Source organism: Ambystoma mexicanum, chromosome 2p (assembly GCF_040938575.1).
Source record: "Ambystoma mexicanum isolate Mex_15411 chromosome 2p, UKY_AmexF1_1, whole genome shotgun sequence".
Classification (NCBI taxonomy): Eukaryota; Metazoa; Chordata; class Amphibia; order Caudata; family Ambystomatidae; genus Ambystoma; species Ambystoma mexicanum.
Genome location: NC_090923.1, coordinates 1,256,243,478 through 1,256,260,529, shown reverse-complemented (window position 1 = coordinate 1,256,260,529; position 17,052 = coordinate 1,256,243,478). Strand labels below are relative to the sequence as shown.

Genomic DNA, 17,052 nt, shown 5'->3' with positions numbered 1-17,052 from the left:
ATGGATGCTATAGGCCGGAAGCCATGAGCAGCGAAGACCAGTCCCACCAGCCCCGAGCATGACCGAGAGAGTCCATGTGCATGCTGCTGCTTCTCCCTCTCATGCCAGCACTTGGCCACTTGCAAAGCCTTTACTGTTCAGCTGTTAACAGATTGTATCTAGAACTTGTATTTTCACAGTAGTGCCATGTTAACTCTGGAACATGCAGTACTGTAAAAGAGAGCAATTGAATGTCCTGCTCCTCAGGCGGCAACCCTCTGAAAGAAGCCCTCCTTGATTATAATAGTGATGTTCTTGGATATTAACCAGTTAACACAAATTAAAGTAGTTAGCCAATCTGTTTTGAGTAAAGTACGGTCTTCAAATAAATAGTTGTGCAATCTTGCACGGTGAAGGTGCAGACCAGATCTTAGTTGCTTGTAAACTGTTTGTTTCAAAACTGGACCATGAAGGGTTATGCTTGTCAGCTATAATTTTAGCAGTTTTAATAATGCATACATTTTTTTTAATTACTGCTTCTTTTTGGTGTTAAGGGCTCCAAATGTGGCTCCTCCATGGGCTTTGCGAGAAAGAGCGGCCCTGGAATAAGTCAGAACTCCTCACTTAGACGCTACCCGATGTTGCACTGGCATATGTATGATCTGTAAGGTTTCTTTGCTGCTTCGTAGGTTGAAGGTTTGTGATCAGAATGTACCATGATGCCAATTTTCTAGCTTTGTTTCTTTTCAGGAAATTGTGCGGCAAGGCCACATAGCCACAGAGGAAACCTTTAGCATCCTTCTGATGGGCTGCATAAAGGATAAGGATGCTGGCTTCAGATATGCATTGCAGGTATGTCCCTCCAATTCGCTCAGCTGCAGCATAAGCAGCCTTTATTTACCTGGTGCTTGTTGTGTACTTGCAATATTTATGTATGGGTAATAGAGCAGTTGTGGGCTATCTCTTCTATGTGGTTATTCGTTCTAGCATGATCACTAATTATGTGGCCCTCCATGTGTTTGGACTTTAACTTCCATCAGCCATAGCCACCATAAACCATGGTGAAGGACTATGGAAGTTATAGCCTAATCAATAACCTGGTTAGCAGTGAAGGACCATTGGGTTGGTCAAGTTGGCTCTAATTTGTAGTCACATATATGCTAGAAAGTAACACCTTGGGAAATGAACTCATCATAATTTGACCCAAGATGTTAACATTGCTCTTTGTGACCAGAGAGGGGCAGCCACGCCCCTCCTCACGTAGGCAGGAAGCGCCAAAGGTGGGAACTGTAACCTTCTTTGGTGCAAAGAGTAGGAAAATAAATGGACAGCTCCAGATACCGTACTCTTCTGGCAGGTTCTGTCTCTGTGGGAGCTCTGACGAATCCAGTGAATTCGTCCCTCAGGGGGAGCCACCGCCTTTAGTACTATGGAAGTGAACCTGCTATGCTTAACACACCTTAGGGGACAGGGCAAGTGGTATCCTCTGCCCCCTTTTGAGCAAAGGAAATCTCCAGAAAGGCATATAAATGGTTCTTCCTATTCCCAAGATCCTAATATCTTTGCTGGCTACATGGCGGTTAAACTTTGTGAAGACTTGAAAATGCCTGTAAGAATGACTGGCGTGGCTTTGGTTTCTGCCCTTTCGTATGCACAGTATTTGTTGGAAATTAAAGAACAGCGGGAAGTCCCACCCCTTGCAGAGGGAAAGATAAAACGCCATCAGGATTGAAGAGAGAGCAGGCTGACAACCGCTGAGCTGGTGAGATGCAGGCTCCTCATCCTGAGAGGTGTGGCAGGAGAATGCTGAGCATTGTAATTGTTGATAATCTCAAACCCACCAATTGCATGGGTGATGTTTTCCCAGCTTCCTTGTTTAAGGAATACTTTCCCAATATAGCTGCCCCAGTTACATTATTTATCAATCGTTCTTTTAAGGACGGAAGGCTCCTGAATGCATTAAGGAGGCGTGGATTACTCTATTACTAAAAAAAAAGAAGGCCTGGACCCACTTGAGCCACTGAACTACTGCTCTATAACCAACTTCCCTTTCCTCCGTACGGTTATCGACAAAGTTGCATGTATACAATATGATACTTTTGTTGAGGAGCGGGGCCTCCTGTCCAATGCAAATTCCAGATTGCAAAAAAAACACGGTACAGAAACCGCACTGTTGGAGGTTAAATCAACCCTATCGGAAATCATTGATATGGGGAAGGTGGCCATGTTGCTCCTTCTGGAACTGTCCGCCGCGTTTGATTTCGTCGACCATGATAGGCTGGCGGCCAGGCTAATCGAGGTAGGCAGATGCTCCAGATCAGAAACCAACTGGTTTCGATCTTTTTTAGGATCTAGGAGAGCGAAGGTAGCCCAAGGGGACTGCAAGTCCAAGGAGATCCTCCTCTGCTGCGGGGTTTCCCAAGGGTCCAGTGTGCCCCCACTTTTTTTTTTTAAATATGTTTATTTTAAACCAAGACAGGACAAATTGCAAACAACATTGCATGTGGATTTTAGTCCTTTCAGCCACTTCCCAAAAGCTTATACTCTTTCTCGCTCCCCCCCAAGTCCCCGGACCCCCCCCCATCCCACGGGAGCACCTGCCGCTCTCGCCCCTCAAGTGAGTTTTTGATCCCCCAGGGCCCATTGAGTGTTAAGCGGTTTGAATGTTAAGGCGGGGAATCGTTGGTCATAGTCTAGTATAGGGGCCCATACATTCTGAAGCAGTACAGGACTCCCGCCCTTGCTGCGGTCACTTTTTCTGTGAACAGGATGTCCCATAGTTTTCCCCACCGTGGGCCATGCATGGGCCATCCGGGGACTTCCAGAAGCGGGCCAGCACAGTTTTGCCTGCCAGGAGGCATTGCGTTACCAGTTTCGCTCAGTTTCCGGCATGGGGAATACCCCGGGTGACCGGACCCCCAGAAGGACCGTTTCGGGTTCCAGGGGGAGTGTTATCCCAGTGATTTGTTTGATCGTTGCCAGGCACCATTCCCAGAATTGCCGGATCCTTGGGCAGGTCCAGCACATGTGGAAGAAGGAGCCAGGCTGGGGGCAACCTCTCCAGCAGGACAGGTCCAACCGCGGGTTCATGTGGTGCAGGCAAAGGGGGAGGAGGGTAGTACCATCGCAGCACCAATTTACATGCACATTCTTTATTGGTCACACAAGTAGAAGAGGAGTGGGTGCGTGACCAGATGTCCACCCAGGTCTGGTCGTCAATCGAGTGACCCAGGTCGGCCTCCCATTGGGCCATGCATCGCGTTCTTGTGCTTAGGAAGTCCCCCAGGAAACGTCTGTACAGGGTTGAGATTCGGCTCCGGGATGGTAGATCCTTAAGCATCAGCAAGGGGACGAGTGGCAGCCCGAAAGGTCCGGGGGTGCGAGCACCAGTGCCTGAGTTGGCAGTAGGAAAATCTGTCCCTTTCCTGTAGTTGGAACACCGCCTTACATTGCTCAAAGGTACGGGATATGTTCCCGGCGTATAGCTGTTCCAGGGTCTCGAGGCCTCTGTCAATCCAATTCTGGTTGCTACGGGGGTTCATCCCCGGTGAGAAGTTGGGGTTATGGAAAATAGGGGAGAGTGGGCTCTGCCCTCTCGGGATTCCTTTTTGTTTCAGGGCCCAGTCCCATGAGCTTAGTGTGTTTGGTTGTTAGCAGGAGAGTCTTCCAGTGTTCTCTCAGGACGGGCTGGATATGCGGGAGGAACCGCAGGGGGAGTGGTAGTTGCGCTTGCTCCAGTTCCATCTATCTGGGACGGTCTGTGATAACCTGCCAAGCATGGACATGTGCTAGCTGTGCTGCTGCACTATAGGCCTGGAGATCGGGGACCCCCAGTCCTCCTAGTCTAGAGCTACCAAGCAAAGTTTTGTGGGGGATTCTGGCTTTCTTGCCTTTCCATATGAACTTCAGCATTTTCTTCTGGAGATCCTGAAGAGCCGGCCTTGGGATGGCCACTGCGAGGGAGGAGCAAGCATAGAGGAATCTCGGAAGCAGGTTCATTTTGTCTGCCGTGATCCTTCCCATTAAAGAGATTTCCTGTGTAGACCAGCGCTTTAAGTCCCCTTCCAGTTCCCGGAATAATCTGGGAAAGTTTGGCTGGTATGTCTCTTTTGGGTTTGCTGTAATGTTGACTCCCAGGTAGGGGATGGCTTTACTCTTCCATTTGATCGGGCACAGCCTGGTTAGTGCCTCTTGTTCCTCCCGATGGAGGCCAATGCCCAAGGCTACTGATTTAGAGAAGTTGGCGGTGAACCCCGTGACCATCCCGAAATTGGCTATTTCCGCCAGGGCATGTTTAGCTGAGGAGTTGGGCTCTGAGAGCGTCAGAAGGACGTCGTCGGCGTATAATGCAATTTTGTGTTGGGATGGCCCTACTTGGGGACCCTTGATGAGCTTGTTCCGTCTGATTCTTTGGGCAAAAGGCTCCATTGTTAGAGCGAAGAGAAGGGGTGATAATGGGCAGCCCTTCCTTGTCCCACAGGTCATGGGGATCGAAGCCAATAGGGAGCCATTGATCCTTAAGAGGGTCTTAGGGGATTTATAGTTCACCAGTATCATAGATCGAAAAGTTGGACCAAAGCCAAAGGCCTCTAGGGTGAGCTTCATATATGACCAGTCTACCCTGTCGAATGCTTTCGTAGCATCTAGGGCCATCAATGCCAGGTCCTGGGAGTTTCGGTGGATGATGTCCACCAAGTTCAGGGTTCTCCTAACATTGTCCCCCGCCGCTCTGTTCTGGATAAAGCCCATTTGATCAGGGTGAATTAAAGCCGGGAGGATATGCGACAGCGGATTGGCCAAGATGTTAGAATAAAGGTTAGCGTCTGTGTTCAACAGGGCAATTGGCCTGTACGAGGCTGGTTCTCTCGGGTCTTTCCCTGACTTGGGGAGGAGGGTGGTAGTAGACTCCTGCATTGAGGGGGTCACTGAGCCTGTTTCCTTGAATGAGTTGAAAAGTGTCACCGTCGGGGGGGATCAGTTGGGATCTAAAAACTTTGTAGAATCTTGAGGAGCAACCATCTGGGCCCGGGGCCCGAGTTTTGAGGGATTTAATGGCTTCATCAACCTCCTCCCTGTGATCGGTGCTTCTAGGCTCTCTCTCGCTGCGGTGGACAGGCGTGGCAGGGCCGCCTCCCGTAGGTATTCCTCCTGTTTGGAGCGGTCCCGTGGGTATGCATTCATCACTTGGGTTAAGTGGTCCATTGCTAACCGTTGTTTCTCCGGCTCCGAGTAATGCATCCTCCCTTGTGGGTCGCGGAGCCCCGTGATGGTGTTAGTTCGTCTAATTTTGGCCAGTTGCCACTAGTAGCTTGTTAGCCTTGTTACTCTTGGCATAATAGAATTGCCTAGTCTTGGCCATTAGTTGCGCAGTATGTTCAGCATAGTGGGCCTCTAGTTTCTTTCTGGCAGTGCGGACAGCCCGTTGGGTCCTGGGGGACCACCTCTTCTTCTTTTGGGTATCCTCTGCTATTTGGAGTTCCTCTTAAAGGGCTTGCCGGGTTTGTCGGCGGTTCCGATGGAATGCCACCCCGTGTGCTATCAGGGCTCCCCTGATCACTGCTTTCATTGAGTCCCAATTGTTCGCGGGGGAAGTGGCTGTGACCGGGTTCTCCTTGAGGAAATTCTTGATGGTGGTTGCGATCCTGTCTCTGATCAGAATGTCGTTGAGAGTAGAGCGACAATCTGCATGTGGGGTTGGCTCTAGAGCCATTGGTTCGAAGTTCCATGATGATTGGTGCGTGGTCCGATAAGATTATTGGGCCGATGGAGACCTCGTTGGTGTAGGCATGGGGTATGGGGCGAGGTTAGGAGGTTTTCAATCCTCAAAGGTCCGGTGGACATGGGAGAAGGAGAAGTCTCTCTCAGTGGGGTGGAGCCCCCGCCACGAGTCCACCACATCTAGAGTTCTGAATAAGCGTAAGAGGCTAAGGGCTTGCGTGAAATCCCCCGGAGAGGGGGGGTGAGATTTGTCTTTGGTGGAGTCCAGCACTCCGTTGAAGTCCCCCCCCCATTATTGTCTGGCCTTCTGTGAAGCCCGAGAGGGAGGCGCCCAGAGAGTAATGGAAGCTTACTTGTCCCGAATTGGGTGCGTAGACTGAGATAAAGGTGTCGAGATCTCCCAGTAAGAGGCATTTAACCGCCACGAAGCGGCCCTCTGGGCATGAAATTGAGTATAAGATCTGGGGGTTTAGGTCTTTCCCAAAGAGGATCGCAGTGCCCCCCTTCTTGGATCCTCCTGAAGCGAGGAATTGCAGTGGATATGAACGGGATCGTAGGCGCCCCCGGGTTTGCTGGGAGGAGGTGCTTTTCTTGGAGCATCGCCAGCCCCTTCGTCTTGTAGTTTCTGTAGGATCGACTTGCGTTTGGAGGGGGAATTCAACCCATTAACGTTCAGTGAAAGGCACTGTAGTGTCCGGTGCTCAAGGGCCCGTGCCTCAGCTGTGTCATGTTCTGGTGGGCGGGGGCTGGAGGAGAGACAGCTAGCCGTCGTCATGGAAAGGGTTTTAGTGTGTGTTGTCCTGCTCTTGGGGTTTTAACAAGGGCCCCCAACGGGAGGCCAATTTTTTAACGGGAGGCCAATTTTTTAACTGGCGGAGTGGTCGGCATTGTGTGTGCGGCCAAACCCCTGGCCAACTGGGCCAATTGAGTCATTAGGTTAACTTGGCTTTCCAAGGACATAGAGGTGGAGCGAACCTTGGAATGGGCATGGGCCGTATTGGAAAGCAATAATCTTCGGCTGTGTCAGAGGTAGCGAGTCATTATAGAGGAAGGCTGGGCGCCAAGTCTGACAGTGCGCCAATGGTTCATGTGGTGTGGCCTGGGTGCTCTTTACCTCCTCCTGTTGTTTCGCGAGGCTCTCGACCACGAGGACCGTCTAGGCTGCGGGGAGGAGACAGAGCGGTTCCCTGTCGCTTCCGAGACCACTGAGGAGTCCTCTTTGGGGGAGGATGGGTGCATAATCTTGCTGGCGTCTTCCAGGTGGCTAATTCTCTGCAGGGCACCATTATATGAACATTGCAGGGCTGTTGGAAAAAGCCATCTATACCGGACCTGACGTTCTTGCAGGAAAAGAGCTAAGGGCCGGAGTGCTTTTCGCCTTTGGAGGGTTAAGAGCGAGAGATCTTGGTAGATCTCGAGAGGTGAGCCTTGGAAGGAGAGATCAACTTTTGAGCGGCTGATGGCGGAGATGGCCTCTTTTGTGGAGAAGAAATGGACCCTGGTGATGACATCTGGGGGGAGGTCTGAGGCAACACCCCCGTCGTGGGCGCAGTCTGTGGGTGCGGTCTAGCAAAAATAGGGATTTATCCAGGTCAGGGAGAAGGGCTTGGAAGAAGTCCCCCACATATTCCGCGGGTTTTTTGTCTGGGACCGAGGATGGAATGCCTCAGATCCGAAGGTTATTGCGCCGGGCCCTATTTTCCAGGTCTTCTTGCTTGAACTCCAGGATTTCGCACTTATCCTGAAGGGCCCTGACTGCTTGTTGGATGTCACCCAGCGTGGTTGCCTGGTCCCGGGAGCGGTCTTCAATGTCCCCCAGCCCCTGTTCCACCTCAGTTACTCTGTGGTCAGTTTGTTCTAGTTTGGTGGAAAGTTCTGTCATGCAGGACCTGAATTCGGCCTTATTATCTGCCATGAATGCTAGAGAGTCACCTGTGGTGGCTGGAGGATCGCCGCCTTTTTGGTGGTCTTGCGAGGTGGACCCGAGAGGGTCATGTTTCTTCCCTTTGTCAGGGGCTGTAAGCATGGTGGCTATGTCCACGTTTTTGCTTGCCTTTGTTTGTTTGGACATTGTGCCAGTTCTTGGGGTAGAAGCTGTTAGGGCGGCAGATTTGCGTACCACTCTGGGGAGGCTGCGTTAGGCTGGGGGGTGTTGGTTCTGTAGTCAGATGGCGTGGGTCTCCCAGGATCAGGAGACGGGGACCAGGCGAGGAGGTGGGCCGGGGCGCCCCAGGAAGTGGTGAACCGATGTGAATGCTGAGTCTTAGGAGCTGACTTTGGTGCACCGACCGCCCGGCGGACAGTTGTGGGTTCCCCACCGGCCCAGAGGGCCCGGGGAGCAAGAGCAGCTGCCCGGTGGGACTGATTGCGTTTGGCACCGGGTGGTTGCGCGGTTCTCCCAAGTAGAGATGTTGGTTGGAGGGATTTAGTCTCCCAGGAGGACGTAGCAGGGTCCCCACTGCCCCTCAGAGGGAGATGTTACAGGGTGCGATGAAGGTGGCGTGGGACCACCAATTTCTTAGGGAAAGGGGGGGGGGAGTCTGATCCTCCGCTTCTTGTTTGAAGTAGAGGCACTAGCTGGAGATGCGGGCCTGGGAGCCCCCGGAGCCGGAAGTACAGGCCCCAGGACCAGGTTGCACCCTCCGGCGAGGACCAACGAGGAGAGGGAGAGCCACGGGGGAGAGGAGCCAAGAGAGAGTGGGCCGGGGCGGCCCTGGAGGTGGGCCTGCAAGCTGGGTGCAAGATGGCGCTATCCAGCGCGGAGCGGCCGAAGCGGAGTTCAAGGAGAGTTCCAAGGGCCACCTGTTGGTGGGGAGGAGCCAGAGGGAGCCGGACTCACCGCTTAGTGCTCCCCCGCCGGGGAGAGGTCTGAATTCCCCTCCGGCGAGGCTCAGACAAGGAGTACCTCGGCCCCCAACTCTTACCCCCAGTGGGCCCTACCTGGGTGTGTGTCTTCTGCGCTGTCTCCAATGCCAGTGTCGGGGATGAGTCCCGCAACGCCTCGCCAGCAGGAGTTGAAGCTTGCGCTGGGTCCTCACTCCAAGGAGGAGCCGCTCTCCGCGGGGCCACAGGTCCAGAAGGGGGAGAAGCAGCAAGGGGGTGAATCCCCAGCCCCAGGGGGTGCCACGGGCCTGCCGAGAACCCCGCCGGGAGCCGGGGGTGCTGCCAGAGATGCGCAGAATGATGCGTAGGCGCCTCTCCCCTGGCACGGGTCAGAGGCTGTCGCCGCGGGTTCTCTAGATGCTCCGGGCCCATGAGTGGGATTGCTGGTGTTGGTCCACTGTCCAGGGGGATTCCGAATGCCGAGGCCTCCCCGGGGGTCCCTAGTACCGCCTCTGGACTTGGAAGGTCATTACGCCCGCCATCTTGAATTCTCGAGGCCGTCAGGGGTCGCGGGAAACCGGTGGAATTGCCGGGGATGCCCTGAACGTTACTCCCTCATCTTTAGCCTTTGGGTGCCTTGGGAGTTCCGGCCGCCCTGGGAGTTAGTAGAACCCCGGCAGAGTGCAGGAAGCTGCATATTTTCGCAGTTACGGCAGGCTTCTTACAGCTGGCTTCAGGGGAGCAGCCACATCGATGGCGCTCCAAGCCACGCCCTCACGTGCCCCCACTTTTATATAATCTCTACTCCAAGCTGCAAATTATGCAGACGACAGCCAGATCAACCTGGAACTGTCTGGCTCCTTTGAAGCTGACTGTAAATTGCTCACAAGGTCTTCAACGCCATCAACACATGGATGACAGAAAATGGCTTTGCATTGAATGACAAGAAGACAGAGATTCTGATTGTCGTTAGTGTAGCCAAACTTAAGACGCTGGACCCTGAATATGAAGCATTTCAGGTTGGAGGATCCTGCACCCAGGTATCCATACACGTAAAAATACTTGGAGTGACCTTTCATTGCAATCCTAATTTCAACAAGCATGTCGCCGCTGTAAACTCTAGCTGTACCTACATGACTCACTTACTTTGGCAGATCCGACCGTATCTTTCAGAAGCCAATAGGGCGGTAATGGCAACAGCAACTATCAATTCTAGGCTGGACTACTGTAATGGCCTACCTGTTGGCACGACTGCAACGTCCCCAAAATAAACTACAGACAATACAAAATAGGGCAGTCAGAGCTGTATGTGGTATAGGACGCAGAGACCATGTATCAAAAGCCGGAGGAATTTACATTGGCTCCCTGTCCAGCAGAGTCCAATTTAAGGCACCCTGCCTTGTATATAAGTGCCTTGGTGGCACCGCTCCGAAATATTTGCAATCACGCACCAAGAGATTACCACAAAAACGAATACTACGATCGAATAATAAGGACCTTTTGTCCTTACCACGCTTTAAACTCAAGCAATAGGGAGGGACCAAGGACTTGGAACAATCTCCCCTTGCCCATTAGGCAGCTGCCATCTGCTACTCTGTTTAGGAAGGTGCTTAAGTCCCATCTGTTTGGTGGAGGAGGAATGTAGGTTCTTCGGCTCTCTCTCTCCCCCATCAATACAGATTTCCATTGATGCAGAGTATATTGTGTACCTAACCGCCTCTGGCTGCTTATGTTTCTTGTCTGTACTGTCATGTGACCACTCTGAGGCCTGCAGGCAAGTTGGCGCTATACAAAAAAACAATAGAATAGACTGTCCTAAGCGTGGCTAGACTGACACCAGTGGAGCCAGCAGAACGCTGAGAGCCCCACTGAACTAGGAGCTGGGAAGGCCTGGCCTGAGAGGAACTGCACAAAACCAAAACTGCCGAACAACCGAGTGCCCAGTGTCCAATACCGGAGTCACTCAGACCACCCACCTCTGTGAGTGCCATAGTGTCTGTGGGCTGGCCCCCTCTCTTTCCTACCTTATTTGGACTGTTGGCAGTGTGTATGCTACAACAAGGCGCAAAGGCAGTGGAGCCGCAGCAGGACACCAGAGCTGTGGGAGAGGTTGATGCCAGGCCGGCGTGGCATGAGTGGAGAGCTCTGAATGATGGTGGGAGGCCACAGAAGACTGGCATCACACCGCAGGAAGCTGCAGAAGTATGCAGCAACACAGGAACAGGAGAGGAGGAAGACGAGTCAGTGCCAGCGAGAACACCGTAGGGCGGTGAGCCAGCGCAGCAGGAGAACTGCAGGACTGCACGACAGCCAGAGGAGGAGCACGGCTCCAGTAGACTGGGTGCTTCAGCCCATGCATCAAGAATCAACCCCTCTACACCAGCAGGGAATCTCTATCATTAAAGGCCTCATGAAGGCTGCGTTAATAGAAAATACACTAGACCACCAGGGATGTTCTTAGAGGGAACAGGCCTGCAGATAAGCCATACAAAAAGAGAACCGCAGGTCCCCATGAACCATTTCCCGACCCAAGTCAGAAACGCTGCAGGACCACGTATAAAGGGGTGGCGGGGCTTATAAGCCTTTATCAAGGTTCCAAAGCCCTTCCCTTGACATCCCCTTGGAGATCGGGTAAGTGATGGCTTAGGGTAAGCTGGTCAATCCTGGGAGAGGGTGGTATATTTCAAGTTATGTTTGGGAGTTGTATAGTGTGGGTGAGGACAGAAGGTTGAGGGATATAACAGAGAGACAAGAGGAGGAGAGTGCTGAAGGAGTATGGAGGTTATTGGCGAGCGGGGTCTGTGGAGTGGTTGTGCATGGCTGTGAAGAGTAAGTGTAGTAATGATAGACTACGAGTAGGAGGAAGTTAGTAGCGGTTGTTAGTGGAGTTTGTGGTAGCAGTAGTGGGAGTCGAGGAAGAGTAATGAGAGTGAGAAGTGGTATTAGTAAGTGGATGTGGCGGTAGTTGAGTTGGTTAGTCCGAGTAAAGTGAGAAGTGGTAGAAGAGAAGTAGCAGTGGTAGTGAGAGACGGTAGTGGTAAGATCGGAGTGGTAGTAACAAAGACGGAGTAGTAGAAAGGAGGGAAGAGGAGTAACATTGGAGGGAGTAGTTGTGTGGTAGTAGGAGGTAGTGGTAGTAGTGAGAGGAGAAGTTGAGAAGAGGGATGACAAGGAGTTTGGGTAGGAAGGCAGAGTGTAAGATCAGAGGGATAGAAACGTGCTGGGGACGAGAACATCTTGGCACCCAGTGTAGGAAAGGGTCATGTGAGACTGTGCATGTGTGGCGAGTTAGTGGAACTGTGTGGAAGGAAGCACCATCACTAAATTGTTATATCACTAAGCGAGCCTAGGACAGGGACAGTTGGACATTTCCTAGGAGTGAGTGAGACATCGATTCAGGAAGAACAGACAGACAGTAGGGGTTCCCTTGACCTAGCACAAACTGGATTAAGGACGCGTGGGTTAGAGTGTTGGCAGCCCAAGGGAGACAAGCCTATGAGGGACGTCCCTAGCGCCAAACTTTCCCAAGATCTCAGTTGGCTGTTAACACTCCCAGATAATATTTATCAGCTATTCCTTCTACCTTTGTACCCAATAATCACCTTTGGATTGCTATTTGGTGTAGGAGTATTTCTTTCTAGTGATCCTCCGTCAACCATTACTGTGGAGACTGTAGAAGAGGCCAAAGAGGTAGTGTAAAAGGAGAAGAGGTGTGGACCAATGAATGACCTGGGGGTTTGAGGGGAGTCCACTGTGGTGGTAAAGAACGAATTGATTGCTAATACAGAATGTGTTTGGTCAGAACGATGAGAACCAGTCCCATTTAGACCCTGGGTTGTACTCTTTGAAGGTTGACATGGCTAACGTTATAAAATGTCGTTCAAGGTGCCAGAAATTGAAGTATTGTGTTCTGGAACAGATTGTTTCAGTGGAGAACTCTTTAAATAAGCTTGATTTCAGGGAATCACAAATGTTACTGGTTGTGGGGTAGGCATTCTTCTTTTGAAGAGTGGGCTGAGGTAGTCTAGGTGGTAGTTGGGAAGAGAAGCCAAAGTTTTTACTTCAGTAAGAGTATGATTGTGGTGCTCTTTGAGCACGGCATGCTAATGAAGGGAAGGATTGGATAAAATTACATGAGACATAGAAGGTAGCAAAGATGTCAGAGGAGCTACTTAAGGAATTGGGCTTTATTTTATATTTTTGTAAACTTTGTTTATTGATGTTTTATTTGTATAAAACATATACCATACATTTCAGAGTCAAACAAATAACAATGTGCTACCCATTGATGTGTCAACCCTCTAACCCCCTGTTTCCAGTTCAGAATTACACAGTGGTGCTGTACATTCTCAGTCCATTGTTTCCACAGCACAGTATGATTACTCCATGATCCGTTTACACTCTTTTTCTTAGACAACATAATCACCACCATCGTTTACCTCAGACATACTAATGGCGTCCCATCTCCCTGTCCCCTCGCCAACTATGCTCGCAGCCAGCCCCATATAACTTTGGGTCTGCTTAAAGTGGGAAGAGATGCAGCGTATCGTGACTCCTTCACTTCGCAGCTTGTCATACAATTAATCCATTGTTAAAATTTAGGGGCCGGGCCCGTTAGACACGCCCTGGCTATTAAAGCACAAGCTGCCACAATGCCATACTTGGGAGATGCTACTTCAAAGCCCCCAGCCCCACCATAAAGATTGCCAGCAGCCACGCCATAGGTTTTTGTGGCACCTCTTCCCCCATCATTACTGGCATTGCCTCTATAACCCTGCACCAGAAAAAATGCACATTGTCACAATGCCGCGTTAGGTAAAAGAAATCTGCGTCTATTGTATGGCACCTGCCACACTCGGCTGACCTGTCGGGGTAGTATTTTTTTTTTATCTGGTGGAGATATTGGTAGTGGGTCAATTGATAGCGACTGTTAAGGGAAATCTTCCTAGTTTGGACAAACGCTAGGTTCCACTGTTGGCCAGTCATATCTATGCCCATAGCAGTGTCCCATGTCCCTGTGCCCTGTCCTATGGTTCAACTTTCATTGATTTGATCATCCTATATAGAACAGACACATGTCAATTATAGCTTGGTGGGGATGTAACATATTGTGCTATGGGGGAGGTTAACGGTCCGCCCGGCATGCACAACCATTGTGCCTGCAGTTTATGAGTGAGCCTATAATATAATAGGATTGGGGAGCAACGCCCTATATTTTTCAGCTGGTCCATGGTAATATACATCCCATCCACAAACAGATTGCGTAATGTGTAAATGCCTAGTGCTTGCTGCTGGAAGCTCTTCTCGTGGCTCACCAGGACACATCTCGCTCGGTATAGTGCGATGTCTGGTGTGTATAAGCGTTCCTTCCCTATCACTTGCACCATTCTTTCCCACGCCCAGCACTTGGTGACTACTGGTTGTGTTTCCCTACGCTTCGTTTGGCACTTGCCCCAAAGAACCGCCCTTAGCACGTCAGGGTGAGTCATTGCCTTTTCTGTCCCCACATGGAGCAGCTCAGTTATCTGAGCCCGCCACCATGCTGCATATTGAACTTGTGCTGCAATATAATAGAGATACATGTCAGGGTAGTCCAGCCGTCCCCTTTCATAGGGTCTAGTGAGCATGTCATATACTATTCTGGACTGCTTGCCCGTCCAGGTTAATGTAATCAATAGGCTTTTAGTTTAAGCACAGAATTTAGGTGGAGGGACCACAGGCACGTTATTGAAAACACATAGGAGTTTGGAAACTAACACCATCTTTGCAGGGCCAACCTGGCTGCCTATGACCGAGGCAAACAAATCCACATGTTTATCTTTTGTTCTAATTGTATGAGTGTCTTCTCATAGTTTTCCATGTACATGAGGATCTGTCAGTGGTGACCAAAATCCCCAGGTACCTAATTTGAACCCATTGAACTCATCCCTATATCCTGTTGAGTCACAGTCCGTGTCAGGGCTAGGGGTAGGCTCTCAGACTAGTCCCAGTTTATTTTGAGCCCTGACAAATCTCTGCACATCTTACCATTTTTTTTTTATATACGGATTTTATTAGTATTTAAATATAGTTAACATTTAACAAAAAATGAGCTGTTAAACAAACAAACAAGATGTTGTGGTATCTTCAGTGTCTGTACAGGGGCCGAGGTAGGTGAATTTGTGAGTTTGGGTGCCGAGGTTGGGTCAAGTCGGGCTTCTTTGGAAGTTAAGGTGAACCTCTACCTGGCATTATGTTGTTTCTGGGGTTCCCTTCAGGGCGGTTTGTGGTCTGCAGTAAAGGGCACATCTCTTAGGAGGGCCTTCCACGATTCAAGGGTGTTGTTTGCTTCGTCTGTTCCATAGTTGGCCCCTTCCTGCCATGCTCTGGTCTCTGCCTCGGACCACCTTTCTAGTTCCTTAATCCAGCGTTCATATCTCTGGCCCCCTGGGGACTTCCAGGCCATAGCTATGGTTCTCTTCGCAAGAATGCAGGATAGGTCCATCAGTTTGACTACGTGTCTGTATTTGCTTATTTTGGGGTGAGCTCCTAATAAGCAGACTTTCGGGTCCCACTCATATCTGGTTATGCCAGCAGTTGTGCAAGTCTGCCTAACTCTGGACCAGAGTGTCTTTACCTTATTGCAGGTCCAAAACATGTGGATCATGTCGGCTGTGTCGCTGCCGCACCAGGGGCAATTGGGTGAGACTTTCTTGTTGAATTTAGCCACCCGCTGTGGGGTCATGTAAGTCCTGTATAGGGTATTCAGTTGTATCTGCCTGAACCTGGCATTGCGGGACACCTCTTTTGGGTACAGTAAAATTCTTTCCCATTCTTTGTCGGTTAGTGTGATGCCCAGGTCCATTTCCCATCTCTCCTTGAGTGCTATGCCTTTGGGGTTAGGTTTGTCCATCTATCGGCTGTAGAGCCGGGTTACCGGTTTCCATCCATCCGCTAGCTCGTACATCTCCTGTAATAACGGGTCCGGGGTGGGTTCCTCGGGCCAGCTGTCCCATTTGCTTCTGGCGATCTGTTTGAGTCGGTGATACCATAGAAATTGGCCGCTGGAGAGTCCTTCAAGCTCCTGCATCGATTCAAAGTCTCTGAATTTGTCCTCTTCGAACATGTCCACCCATACATAGATCCCGGCACTCTCCCAGCTTCTTGCTACCCTCAGATCGGTCATGGTTTTGCATGCATCCACTAGGATGGGAGAGTTGGGTGAATATGGATGGCTCGATTGTAGAATGGAGCGAGTTCTGGTCCAGATCTGTCTGCCTAATTTCACTATCATGGGGACATTCTGTGTCTGCTTGAGGGGGTTCCATAGTACTTCCTTGGGGAAGAGATTGGAGGGTATTTGTCTCAGTAGCGCAGATTCATTGTTTTGTTCGTCTTGAAGCCACCTTGTCACATGGCTGAGCTGTGCAGCTAAGTAGTACATCTGAAAGTCGGGGAGTTGTATTCCGCCTTCTTTGTGTCGTAGCGTGAGGACTGAGAGGGGTAGTTTGTTTCTGGAAGGGCCCCATAGGAAGTCTCGGATTAATATTTCAAGTGTCTTGAAGAAGGTGAGGCGGATATAGTAACAAATGTTCGTGAAGAAGTATAAGAAGCGGGGGAGAATTATCATTTTTGTAATGGCCGCCCGACCCATCATTGCAAGTGGCAGTTTTGACCAGAATTTTATAGAATTGCGGAGTCCTTTCAGCGCCATTTCGGTGTTGTGGTCATGTGTGAGTTCTGGGGTGTGATGAATGTTTATTCCCAGGTATCGGAATGCTTCAGGTTGCCATTTTATCCCCACTACTGGTAAATCAGTTTTTGCTAGGCCTCTGAGTCTTGCCAGTGGGAATGCACAGGATTTCGATCTGCTAAACCTGATTCCTGAGTAAAGTGCGTAGTTGTCGAGGACGTCTAGTATGACTTGTGCATTTATTTGTGGGTCCTTCACATACAAGAGTACATCATCGGCGTACAGGGATATTATGGAGTGTTGGTCGCCCAGTTTAATGCCTGCGTCGAAGAACTGTTGCCTAAAATAGATGGCAATTGGTTCCAAGCCTAAGATGTATAGCATTGGTGATAGCAGGCACCCTTGCCTAGTGCCTCTCTGAATCTCCCAGGGCTTAGAGATCATCCCTCCAGTTTTCACTCTTGCCATTGGTGAGTTGTAGAGCACCTTGATCCATCTCACAAAACCCTCTCCAAATCCAAACTCCCTCAGCACCTCGACCAGCCATTCCCAGAATATGGAGTCCAAGGCCTTGACTGTGTGAAGTGAGAGTACCGCAAGATCCTCGTCTCTCGCGGTGGTCTCCGCCATTGTGTGTTGGAGTCTTCTTAGGTTGGCCGTGGTGTTGCGTCCCGGGACGAAGCCATTTTGGTCATCGTGAATCAGGGTTCCCACCACCTTTGCAAGTCTGTTGGCTAGGATAGTGGTTAGGATCTTACTGTCGTAGTTTAGCATTGCTAATGGGCGGTATGAATCACAGTCTGTGGGTGGTTTGTTGGGCTTAAGCATGGGGATTAGGATTGTTTCTTTCATAGTGTCAG

The 17,052-nt window shown here is 50.5% G+C and overlaps 1 protein-coding gene across 7 annotated transcripts in view; it reads left to right on the top strand.

The window, feature by feature from the left end:
- The window catches only part of PTCD1 (pentatricopeptide repeat domain 1), a 688,818-nt gene that overhangs the window by 355,584 nt on the left and 316,182 nt on the right, over positions 1-17,052 (top strand). For all 7 annotated transcript variants that reach the window (XM_069645574.1, XM_069645570.1, XM_069645569.1 and 4 more), the window contains one exon: positions 730-831. In XM_069645574.1, coding sequence (XP_069501675.1) covers positions 730-831 — 102 coding nt within the window. The remainder of the gene's footprint in view (positions 1-729; positions 832-17,052) is intronic.